Below are 12,337 nucleotides of genomic sequence, written 5' to 3' on the forward strand. Positions count from 1 at the left end.
AAGAGGTGGTGTCTATTTACTTGTGACCACGCTGTGAATATCGAATGGTAGATTGGCAATTTCACTTCAAATGCCGTCTAGGTGGCGACCAGATTGGTTAAGTTAAGCCTGAATATTTCGGTTGGAATTTTGAGGAATTGAGTTCTTTCTTTTTTGTAAATACGTGTTTTTAGTTCAATATATTTATTTTAGGTGAGTGATTTTTTTATTATTCGTAATGTTATTTAATTAAAAATACAGAACAATATTATGTTATTTAAAACGCAAGCCAAATGTTACCAAGCTAGAGTGCGACCAAAAATCTTACCGGCAGCAGAACAGATTAAAACTTTCGTACAGCTTACAAGGGTGCTGAATTTGTAGCCTAATATTAGCTATCAGTGTCATTAAGTATTACCAGTGCTATTCAGTAATACTAGGCCCAAATTAAAATAAGTTAAAAGTGGAGTGTAAAAACGGGCAATTGCGCTTAACTTATAAAACTTAAGCAATAAAACTACGGCAGATGAATTTTAAAACTATGCACTTGTCGCCATCATTTATTGAAATTGAATATATAATAATATTACTACTGGTATTATTTACGCTTAATTACTGAGTACTGGTTTAACTTGTAGTTGTAAGTTTAACGTAAAACTTGTAACTTACAATTACATATACTCGTTATTATTACTATTAGTATCTATTATCTAGAGAATTCATACAATTTCAATTACAAGTAAATTGCTGTAAATATATCATCTTACCTGGTGTGATTTCTAAATTATATTTTATTCCAAGCTGCGATATATTCTTCTATTTACTTTTAAAAGTTTTTTTATGTTTGCCAGAGAAACAGTACTTACCATTTGTCAAAGTGTTTCAATTTTTATAATATTTATTCAGAATTTATGTAAAGCTAAAATTAATTTCTACTTCTAAGTTCTAGGTAACTTTGTGAGAAACGTTTTAAAGCAGAAAAGCTGAAAGTTCTATTTCATTTCCAAATTATAATTCTAAGTTATGGGCAAAAAATACGTCTGCTTATCAAAATTTAAGAATGATTTGAGTTATTTTGTAACAATATGCATTTAATAAACCAAATATTTTGTATTTCAAATAATTATCCTTTCAAGATCCTTGTTAAGTTTGAATTCTTAGGTGAAAACTTCTTGTTTTAATTGAATTGAGTATAAATTTGTGAAATGGTGCACCTGATGATTTGCCTTGTACTCCTAAATTGAATTATTTTAAAACTTTGTTGGATAATTATGTGGATACGAAGTGATATATTTATCCGGGAATATATTTTTGTGGATTATAGGTGGCCTTGATAGATTCTGTCACCTTTGTTTTTCATACGTTTATTACATTACAGTTTCACAGATGTTGTTATCAACAGTAGAATTGGAGAATATGATCTATATATCATCTCTTAGTAAATTGTGCTTTAACAAACTATTATTATTTTAAGTATTATACACATTCCAGCCAGTAGTGATTAGTGAAGTGTCTTTCCTTTTCTTAATAGATAAGAAACCAAATCAGTAATTATTTGTATATTGGAATTTCAGTTACCTGAAAAGTGATAGAGTTTGAAGTGATATAATTTTAGTTTCAATAATTGATATTTTTTTAAGTTGATGAATCTAATTTGTTTGACAAAAAGCTGACAATGGAAAAAGAGACTTGTCAAAAACAAAAAGTATCAGAAGGCAAAGCCTGTGAGGAGACGGACATTGGAAGAATACCTGACATGCTTAAAGAAACATTAACATCATCAAAAAATGAAAGCACTGTTATGTGTCAAAAATGTCCATCTATAATCTTAAAACCTGGCTTAGCTTCAACTACAAACATTGAAGTAAGTTCTTAGAATAAGAAATAAAGATCTCTGATTTCTTTGTGTTGTATTCTGAAAATAATAGGGTGAGGGGATACAAGTTTAATATTAGGAATAAGACAGGCTAGGCAGCAGTTAAGGCACTATTTTTTGCTAACAAGATGTTTTACTTATGGAATGAGTTGCCACCATTAATAGTGGAAGCTAACACTGCATTTTGAGTTTGAGAAGGGAATTTATGATTTCTAGTAAAATAAAGAGTGGGTTTAAAAAATTTTCTTTTCTCAAGGGCGAATGTGCAAGGATGTCCTTGAAGGATTAATTGGTTCCCCCCCCCCTTTTTGTCCAGATTTTATGTTATTGAGGTAAATTTCTATGACTATAAAGAGAATAATTTTGCAATAATCACTAGACTAGCATTTCAATACCAAAAACAGACTCACTGCTTCCCTAAACTGTCAAAGACCACTAAGATGCAAGTGCAAAGAAAAACCAGTAAAATTTACACATGCATATTCTGTCAGTTTTTGTAAAATTCCATGGATCAGTGGTAGACAATGAGATTGGCTTTTTACTTTTCATGTATCTGGTCATAATTATGGATTCCTTGCACTATTATAAAAAGGATAATATATCAGAATATTGCCTTCCATAGTAATTTTGGAGTAAGAGTAACAATTTCACTTAAGATTGATTAATTTTATGGAAGGTGATATATTAATGTCACTTGAGTGTAATGGGAAGCTGCATTTCTACTGGGTCACTATCATAACTTGTCACTGTAAAAAATTATAATTAGATGGATTTAGTACATAATTACATATTCCTTAATATAATTTCATTATTTGTATTGATTGTGATATTTAAAATAAATTTGAATCTTTTTTTATTATTAATTTTACACTTATGAAGTTATTTTGCATTGTGAGCTTAGAAGATGGACTCAAAACTAAAATATATATATCCTAAATTTGTTGAATCTTGTGACATATTATTGGGTTTATGGCCAAAAATACGATATCCAACTGAGTATTCAATGAATTTTGATTATTATACGTTTAAGTTTTCTTGTATATCTTGCCAGTTTTTCGTTATAGATTTGGCTCCAGCATCTTTATGAAGTTTTAGTTGTGATCTATATTCTAAGCCTACTTTTTGATCAGTGACCATTAATAGTTTTCAAGTTAAGATACTTGGAAGATAAGTCAGTACAGTTTCAAGTCATTTTTCAAGGTGTCATTATTGTTTTATTGATAGATTTTGATAATTATGGTAAGTTTTGTAGTGCATACATTGTTATTAATGTAGCTAAGTAGAAAGTATAGTATAAATTTCTTAGATAATAGCGACATTAATTAATTTTATTCTTCCACATCAGCTGTTTGAATGTAAAAACAAAAAGTACCAAAAGTTAGTACATGGAATGTTAATTTGGCCTGTCTATAAACATTTCTGAAGATCACAAGTTTGAGGTAAGAAGTGAAATGGGGGCACAGGTAGAAACATTTATGCAATGTTGAATGCAATGCATAAAGTTAGTGTCACTTAAAAATTTATTAATGTTGCCTTTTTTTTTTCTTTAACCCTGTCACTCTGACCCCGTACCACCTGGTGTTAATGATTGAAAATTTAATGTTCGTATTCTAGGGTTAACTTATTTTCAAAATTAAATCAGCTGACAGCAAACAAAATGCTCTATATACCTTGCTGTTTATGAAAGGAATAATGTGACATGTTGTTGTTTTATAGACTTACAGGTTACCTTTGGCAAGAAAAAAATTTATATCTCTTGATAAGTTAGCACTAACTGAAAACTCAAGTTATTTCTAATGCAGATTTTAAGGAAGCAAATACAAGATACTTAATCATTGTAACACAAGTTATATAGAAACTGTGCAATTTAATTTCTAAATTATCATATTTGTTTGTGTGTGTGTAATTTAAAAAGAAATCTATTTATGATTTAAATATGTTAGTATATCACAAATTTAGCTTCTCATTTTTCATAGTTTGAAGTAGTCTAAAATGGTATTTTTTTAAGTACGAGTTATTTTGTATATTCATAATAATCAAGCTCAGCACTATTTTTTATCCTTTATGTTTAAAGACTTTTGTTCGAGTAAGATTTTTAAATTAAATTTCCAAAATAATAACAATACTTTTTGTTGTTATTTCCAGCAATTTCTTCCATTTATGTACCAAGAGACAGCAAGTACTACACCTGATGGTGAAACTGTCAAACAATTTTGGTGTGTGGATGACATTTATAGTTTTGAAAATGTGGGATTTAGTAGTACAGTTGGACAAATCAAATATCTGACCTGTGCTGACTGTGAGATTGGGCCTATTGGCTGGCATGATCTTTTGACAAAGAAGTCCTATATTGCACCTAATCGAGTGAAGTTGTGAATGAAAATGAGATTGCTATAATCCAAAAAACCTTCTGTGTAAACAATTTATATTCAATGAGTTTACTTACAAAAATATCGTAGACTTTCTCAATTTTATTGCATTGACAAATAAGTTGTGTCTTACATACACAGTTTAATAAGCAGCTTCAAGAATGTTATTTGGTCATTCCACCTTGTTATTTATGGCAACCAAAGTGTTTTTTATATAAACATATAAAAAATTGATAATTTTAAACTATTAACAATTGAGAAGCTTTAATTAAATTTATGTGGAATACATTGCTTGCTTCAAATAAGTATCATTAAAAAAAATTCCATTTTTGATTAGACTTAAACTTAGGTTTATTCAATATAAAAATGTGGCACTCATACAAAAACAGAATATTCTAGGATGATTGTCCGAGATCGAAATTACTTAAAAAAAAAGGTAACTGATAAGTGAAATTAACCCATTTAATATAATCTGCAAACATGTTTGTTGCTAAAACATCAGTGTTTTAAAGTTTAATAATGTTGAAATACAAATATCACTTTTATTAGTTTTATATATCTTTCCATATATGTAAAAGATAATCATTAAGAGAGAAACATAAAACAAAGTGAAGTTACAAAACCCTCATTAACTACCTGAATAATATAGTTTTGGTTATTGTCAATTCCCCTGAGTCAGCTGTGATGGCAAAGAAAATCAACACCAAAGATAAATATGTTGTAAGAATATTATAAAACACTGAAATGTAAAAACTACTTGTCAAACTATTTAATCAGCTTATCTTTTTTTTTTCATGCTAAAAAAATTTGGCCATTTCTATTTCTATATATCATCTCTACTAAATTATTGATAATGTTCTGATTGCTGCATTTTAATATTTCTTTTCCATAAGCCAACTTCAATTGGAATAGATCACCCTCATCAATTAACCTCCTTGATTATATACAGTTTAAAAAATGTATTTTAATTTATATTTGAAAAAACATCCACTTAGAGTAATTAAACAGTTATATAACAGTGCGGTATTCAGGTAGACTGATATCCAACAAAAAAAAGTCTTAAACATATCCAAAAAACATAAGTTCAGGATTGTTCAACAAATAATAAATTGAACACAGACAACAAGAATAAAATAAGTGAACCTAGAAACATAATTCTGTGTTTACAACACAGTATTATATTACCAGCTCTGGGCTTCTTTCTGTATAACATGTCTTGATGCTGAGGTCGAGGGCAGGAACACTAGGGCTGAACCAAGAGATGGGAGTGACAAGAGACAGAACTATGGAAGTACTACACTTGTTATACTCAGGCCAAGCCTTAGCAAGATATCCCACAAATTCACAGCTTACTTTACTTCAATCAGTGGTTTACATACATAAATGTTGCAGCATGTATCCTTTATGTGTTTAACCCTCATCAGCATACCTGAGGTCTATGTGGACCCCAATGACTTTATTGGTTGTACATCTTTTTTTTTTTTTTACATAATCATTACAAATTTATATCAATTCATTTAATTGTCAATCAGAAACTTTGGATCAATATGACATTATTGTTTTTGAAACAGGCAGACAGAGTACGTAGCTATAATCTAATATTTATCTAGGGTCTACGTGGACCCCGTACCATCATTGACAGTAACTATGCATGCAGTTCTCCCTATAGCATATCAAACAAATTTCTCAACATTTATTTTGCTCTATAGGCTGTTGTAGAGAATAATCCATCAAAGTAGTACAGTATCATCTGGTCTGTTTGCTTATAACATCATTATGGTAAGCATGTATGTGCATCTCGTTCCTCAACAAGTGTTCTCTGTGATTACTGCTTGCAATAATTTATAGAAAACTTGTTTGATAATTGTTGTAAGTAACCTGTTTATTGGATTTTCAATCCATAACTAACTATAAGGATACGTTTGTGTTGGGATCAGTTCGGACCCAAGGTGACCCACAATGTACACTTTCAGTTTTCTTTGAGTTGAATTTTGCAGTATTGTTGTAATTTCATCGTATGTTGGAGGATAATGACTTGAATATAGGAGTATGATAAAACTTTGGCATTTTTTGATACATTATTTGTATAAGGAATGGTTTTAATACTACTTATTTGTTCACTGAGGAACAATGTAATTTTGTAATTTCTTGATTTGTCAACATATTTCCTCTATAATACATATATTTTTATGTTGTTCACATATTCATGCTAACCCTAATAGAAGTTGTAATGCAATTGGTTTTTAGAATTTTAATCCAGAACTTACTATAATGGTAATTTTGTGCTGGGGTCCAGTTGGTCCCCAGGTGTTCCAGAATATAACTTTTCAAAGGTGTGTTGATGAGGGTTTAAAAGTATTAGCACATGTTTATGACCTCACAACATCCAGTCATTATGGGTGATTGGATGTGAGTAATTGCATGTAGAAAATACATGCAACTGTATAAAATGTTATCTGAATACAGATGTATTCTATACTAGTTACAGAAATGTGATATTAGTAGCCCTTTTAGCTATATAATGATAATGTTTATTCAGCTAGCTGGTATAAAGCAAAGGGGAATTATGCATGACTTAAAAACAGTGTTGTTGCAGTATTGATGTAGCTTTGTACAATTGGTATGTTGGTTAGAGATCACTGATAAAGTACTATGCAAATGGGCTTCTAAAATTCCTGAGTAGTTCTTATATGTCTGTCTCATATTATGTATGAAAATACGTATCTTTTAAGAAGAATTGATGTTTCTCAGCAGTTTTGTTTCTTCATTCACTTATTAACAGTATAACTAAATAATTAAACTTTTATATGGCTTTCAATTTACAAATAATAAAAACTATTTAAGTACTGATAAACTTTAAGGATCATACACTGGGTGTAACTCAAATATTGTCATGGCTCATCTGAAGATTGGTCATATATAAAACCTGATTTTACTTTTTCAGGGACTTTAAACTCTTTAATTACATACTAGCTTTTAAATGTGTAGTATTTCCTTTCTTACATTGTTTAGAAGCTTGAATGAAATAGTGCTGTATGTCTGTTATGATTCTATTGTAACTTCAAGTCTCTCACTTGCTCTTCTTGGAGCTCCTGAAGTATCAGTTATGGTATCTAGTTACTAGTGGAACGTATATCACTGTATGGTTTGGTATCACTTTAGGAGAAATGGTTTTTACCTACACTTGGTGTTCCAAGAAGAACATTCAACAAATGGACAAGTCCAGCTGCATTTCAATGTTGTTTTCCCAGACAATGCATTATGGCAAAGTGCTGTGCTTGCAACTTTATTATCCAACAAGTAATTATCCCTTCTGGGTTTTACAGTTTTCCAGCCATTTCAGCAATGCATGGTCAGCCCAAAAGATGATCTTTTTATTGTACAGTAATGTTTGATGAAAACCACAACTACAAACAGTTCTTCCTTTATTTGCAATATTGTTAATAAACCATGAGTGTGTAACCATATATTCCATTCCATCCCGCTGGGATAACACTGCCTACCCATATTCCACCATCATTGCCATCAGTATCCAATAAAACCTCAACTCCTGTCGTAGATACACCAGCACTGGATCTTTTACTAATGTGTGCTGTAGGAACATGAATACTTGGTCACTCTTATTATTTCATTTAAAACATGCAACAGCTTTAGTGAGAGCAAATAATAGTGCAGCAATACCAGAGGTATTGGTCACAAATTGTTGGTAATGAGATGGAAACCATGGACTTCTCATAAATGGTTATTACAAACAATGATTTATAAACAGAAGTTTCACAAACAATATAAAGTTTTCTTTCAAGTCTGGAACCATCTTGATATCTTATCGAGGGTTCACAATGAGCGAGTTGATGTAGATACGAGTCGCTGGGAAGCTAGTTAGCTTTGTCATTGGCTACACACACTAGGTTTTCCATGACGAATTTATATGTCTTAGTAAACTAATGTCCGATGAAAATCCACTGAAGTTAAATTATTTGTAACATTCGAAATTTATAAAAATTCCTGGTCAGATATCTTAAGTTTTCCGATTGATAAGTGTTATAACAATCACAGTTATAGCTTTCGAAGTTTAATAGCGAACTAATAATAGACACTCTTTTTGGTGCGGCGAGTTGGTTATATTTATACCTGCGTGGAGGTGTTCTAGAAATTTCAGTCTTGCGTAACAATGCAAGTTGCATTTTAAACGTTTACGTATATAGATCTATTGTTCATTCTTACTCTCGAGAATCTTCTACAACTTTGGAGAATAGGCGGGAGTTTCGCAGTACCTCTCTAACAGTATAAGCTATGTATGTTTGTAAATATAAACTTAATCTAAACAACGTTCATATTAAAAGAAGTACATAACAAATTCGTTACACATGATACAAACCATCTCAAATGCTAAAAGCTGTTTTAGGCCTCTCATTATCCAACCTCTACCTGTCTTGTAATTCTAAGTCAAAGATGTTTCACCATAGGGTAACTTCCACCATGTGGAAGGCCTCAGTGCAGGTCACCGCATTCACCCATCTGAAGACAACATAGAACCTTGGGGGCTCACAATCACTATTGGAGACAACCATGCACTATCTGATCCCACCCTTTAACATTCACTGTATTTTGGTGCTAGCTATATTTGCAGTACTCGGGGACATCTTGCATAGTGTTTGGTTATTTAATTTAGTGTGCATCGCCTGTGTGTATGTGATGGTGAGGTATATCTTTAGACCTAATTGGTCTATGGTCCTAAAACTACTTCAGAATAATTAACCAACAGTTCAGTGAGCTTCTGCTGGTGTGTTGAATCAAAATTTCCTTCACAGTACTTAATAAATGACCTCATATGTGTTGGAAACCAATTATTTGTTTCAGGAATAGCACAACAGAAGTAACATTATGGATACTGCTAGCTTTGGTACCTGCTGTGCCAATAATCATTATGAGCTGTTCAACTGAATAGCCAACTACTCAAAATTACATAACAACACTGGCACTTCAGCTATCCTCAGATAGGTCACTGTCCAAACTAATGCTGCTTCTTTCTGTACAGTAAATTACATTTCATGCTCGGGCTCTACAACCTTGTTACACATAATCAGTGCATTAAACCTTGTCCATAGCAAACTTCAAAATGCCAGTTTTATACATAACGGCACTGTATGTTGCTCTGCAGTATACCCTTGAGAAACCTACAATTTCTGGGCTTGGTCTGGTTGGCATATAATAGTTTTTTCATGGAAGCACAGCTCATCTATTGCACAAACAAAACTGAGGAATATTTTTTGTAGTATGTCCATCCCTAGGATAGCCATGCCAAATCCCAGATTGGAGATGACTACCTTTCTTCCATGGCTAACTTCACTTAAACTTAGATTGGGCTTTGACTCTCCAGTCAATTCTAATCAGAATGAAGTCGGTGTTAACTGACTAGAGTGATGGCTTCACTTGGAATACCTGACATGTGGCCAAATTGACCAATGTTCTAACAGTTCATATATCAACCACAGACTATCTCTCATCCATGTAGCTTTACAAGCATTTATCAAACACCATCTAGTCCTGAAACAGATAGGCTGACCTCCAAATTTTATGGCAGAAGCTGTCTGATGCATTTCTCAATTGGTCCTCATGCCTCTCTTGTTGCAAATTAAGATATGGGCAGTTCACCATGCTGCCTACAACCAAAGCAGATGCTCTGATCCTACCTTACAAAGCAAAGTCTAGGTGGAAGTATCATTGGCTGTGGCACAAATATCCTGGATAGCCCTGCCCATTTACTAGGAATCAGTGTGGTTGTGCTGGGATGTATTGGCTACTGATTTGCCCTCAGTGGAGCTTGAGTTCAACGTGAAGTCCTCTCTTAAGTAAGGTACTCTGTGTGAGATATGGCCACTGCAACTACTACTGTTGGCTTATTTCTCTTGTGATCTATTTGAACTTATGACTTCAAACTTATTACTACAGAAACTACATTTTTTTGGGTGAAACTATCTCTCACACCCAAAAGATACCTAATAGTCTCACTAGTTAGTCCCTCTAGAAACTTATCAACAAGAATGGCTTCTCAATCTATGCAAGTCATTGCAGGTAGGTTTTTCCATGCAACTGGTGCAGATCATTATCAAAGATACCCAAGTTCTCGGATCGACACCTTCAAACCTAAACCTCAGCTTAGTGTATTGCTCAGTTTCTACCAGGTCTAAAATGTTAGCAACACTTGGTAATAATATCATAGTTCCTAAGTTGTGCTTCACTCAAGTGTTTGGTTGCATCAAGGGCTGAACCATCCAAACTCAAGGTAAGGCACTGCATCACCTATTCCCTAGTCCAGCCAGTGACCTGCCTGAAATAGTTCACGAAGTGATTTAGAAATTCTTTGTTCCCTCTCTTGTATGTCAGAATGACATGTAATTAGCTCCTGCTATAGTTACCCGTGGCATTAGAATTAACCTCTCACTGGGATGAGACATCCTAAATGGTGGAAGTGCAGCAGAATGGGCTTGTACAGGAACCCTTACTCTTGGATGTGTGTTAGCTCCCTGACTTCTGTTGCAGAATGGTTAGTTATCATCCATTGGCTCTGTCAATCCTAAACTTCTCCACGACCCATGGCAGCATAACTCCCTGCTAATGGAAGCACAAAAATGTTACACTTTCACCAGTCTGTGCCTACAATCTCACTAGCTGGTGAAACAGCTCTTGACTCCAATCTCTCTCTCAGTTAGTTGGGGATAGTATTAAACAGACTAAGGACTGAACTACTCTGGCTGGTGAATGTCTGTGAGTCCTACAGAGACCATCCTATTCAATCTAGAACACTTCAGGCTGCACAACACTGTAATAGTTCTTAGTCATTCATGTCTCCTATGCACTCATGTCAAACCTTAGAGAGAGGCCCCAGTTGGTCATTCTGAGTATACCAGATTCCAGGGTTCATTCTTTACAGGTCCATGGATGTAGCTTAAAAGATGTCATGAACCTTTGCAGTATTGGCAAAAGTCCAAAATACATAATAGAGAAATGTGTTTACACTTAACATTTTCACTTAACCTTCAACTCAAGACTTTAGCGATTGGAAGAGCACGGATAAATATACTTGTCAAGTAAAATAGAAAAAGACATAGAATAACAGGGAGATCATCAAATACCAGTTTTGAGACAAAACCTAGTTTCTTTCAATTTTGACTGAGCCTGCAGCAAAGAAAGAGACTGGGCGCACAGTGAAACAATCGTTATTCTCACAACAAAATCAAAGTTTCTTAATAAGCAAGTGCATCTCGAAACTGAACTAAAATAAAAGTTAGGATATTTTTATATTGTTTCAATGAATTTATCGACAATGGCATTCGCCCTTGTTTAAAACCTGATGAACAACTGTGTGAAGATGTTCTAGATTCTTCCACAACACATACACTACCCACTGGACTAAGGGGCACTTTTAGTACCAAACAAGGGATGTAGTATTCTTGAGTCATCACTTGAATTTCCAGCTAAAAAATAATAATTGTTGTTGCTATTTATAGCATGTCTCATGCTACAGTAATCATTTCTAATAGAAAGCACAAGTGATATATTTGGTGACTAATCCATTAACGAGAGTGAGAGAAGAACTTAATAATTCCTTTGACTGATATTTTATGTTAAGCACAAAAGGCTCCAAGAATATTGAAAACATGAAAACTTATTCATCACAGACGTTCTTTTGCGCAACCTGACACGGAACCGCTAAGCTAAGGTCTGGCAAGCTAATAATCATAATAACATTTAAATTTTCTAAATATTTCAAAAGAGTGCAAAATCTGAATAGATTAGTTTTCTATGGCTGATAACTTCGCCCAATATTATATTGTTACGTCTCCGTTTGTTAATTGATTTTCCGTAACTTCGTTCCGACGAAACTTAAGCGACACAAGTTCTTTCTTAATAAAACTGGTTTATTCTTTCCGAATATAACTTTACCGATACACTTAACTTCAACAATCGCGCTAAAACAAACGCTAATCAACGAACGTCAACAATACTGCTGACAGTTCAATTACTCACTATCTTCACACACATTACCTTGCCGCGTCACGTTGTCCCCTCTTATATATACCCGCCTACCCTATATCTAGTAATTACTAGA

The 12,337-nt window shown here is 33.2% G+C and overlaps 1 protein-coding gene across 4 annotated transcripts; it reads left to right on the plus strand.

Annotated features, from left to right (window-relative positions):
* The first annotated feature begins 66 nt into the window (after positions 1 to 66).
* LOC106470608 (guanine nucleotide exchange factor MSS4-like) lies at positions 67 to 4,555 on the plus strand. 4 transcript variants are annotated; one of them, XM_022399232.1, is made up of 3 exons: positions 67 to 192; positions 1,649 to 1,843; positions 4,001 to 4,555. In XM_022399232.1, exons 2-3 carry the CDS (start codon positions 1,655 to 1,657, stop codon positions 4,229 to 4,231), a joined length of 420 nt encoding a protein of 139 aa, XP_022254940.1. In that variant the 5' UTR covers positions 67 to 192; positions 1,649 to 1,654; the 3' UTR covers positions 4,232 to 4,555. The 4 variants fall into 4 exon arrangements, with proteins under 4 accessions (XP_022254940.1, XP_013786625.1, XP_013786626.2 ...); XM_013931171.2 differs by lacking the exon at positions 67 to 192 and adding an exon at positions 302 to 348; XM_013931172.2 differs by lacking the exon at positions 67 to 192 and adding an exon at positions 355 to 574.
* The last annotated feature ends 7,782 nt before the right edge of the window (positions 4,556 to 12,337 follow it).

Source organism: Limulus polyphemus, unplaced genomic scaffold (genome assembly GCF_000517525.1).
Source record: "Limulus polyphemus unplaced genomic scaffold, Limulus_polyphemus-2.1.2 Scaffold4113, whole genome shotgun sequence".
NCBI classification, from domain to species: domain Eukaryota; kingdom Metazoa; phylum Arthropoda; class Merostomata; order Xiphosura; family Limulidae; genus Limulus; species Limulus polyphemus.

Excerpts from the sequence above, each read along its gene's own strand:
- LOC106470608 (XM_013931172.2), top strand. The coding sequence starts at position 506 with ATGAATTTTAAAACTATGCACTTGTCGCCATCATTTATTGAAATTGAA. Across the intron at positions 575-1,648 it reads ATATAATAATATTACTACTG|CTGACAATGGAAAAAGAGAC; the intron begins GTATTATTTACG and ends TTTGACAAAAAG. Across the intron at positions 1,844-4,000 it reads CTTCAACTACAAACATTGAA|CAATTTCTTCCATTTATGTA; the intron begins GTAAGTTCTTAG and ends TGTTATTTCCAG.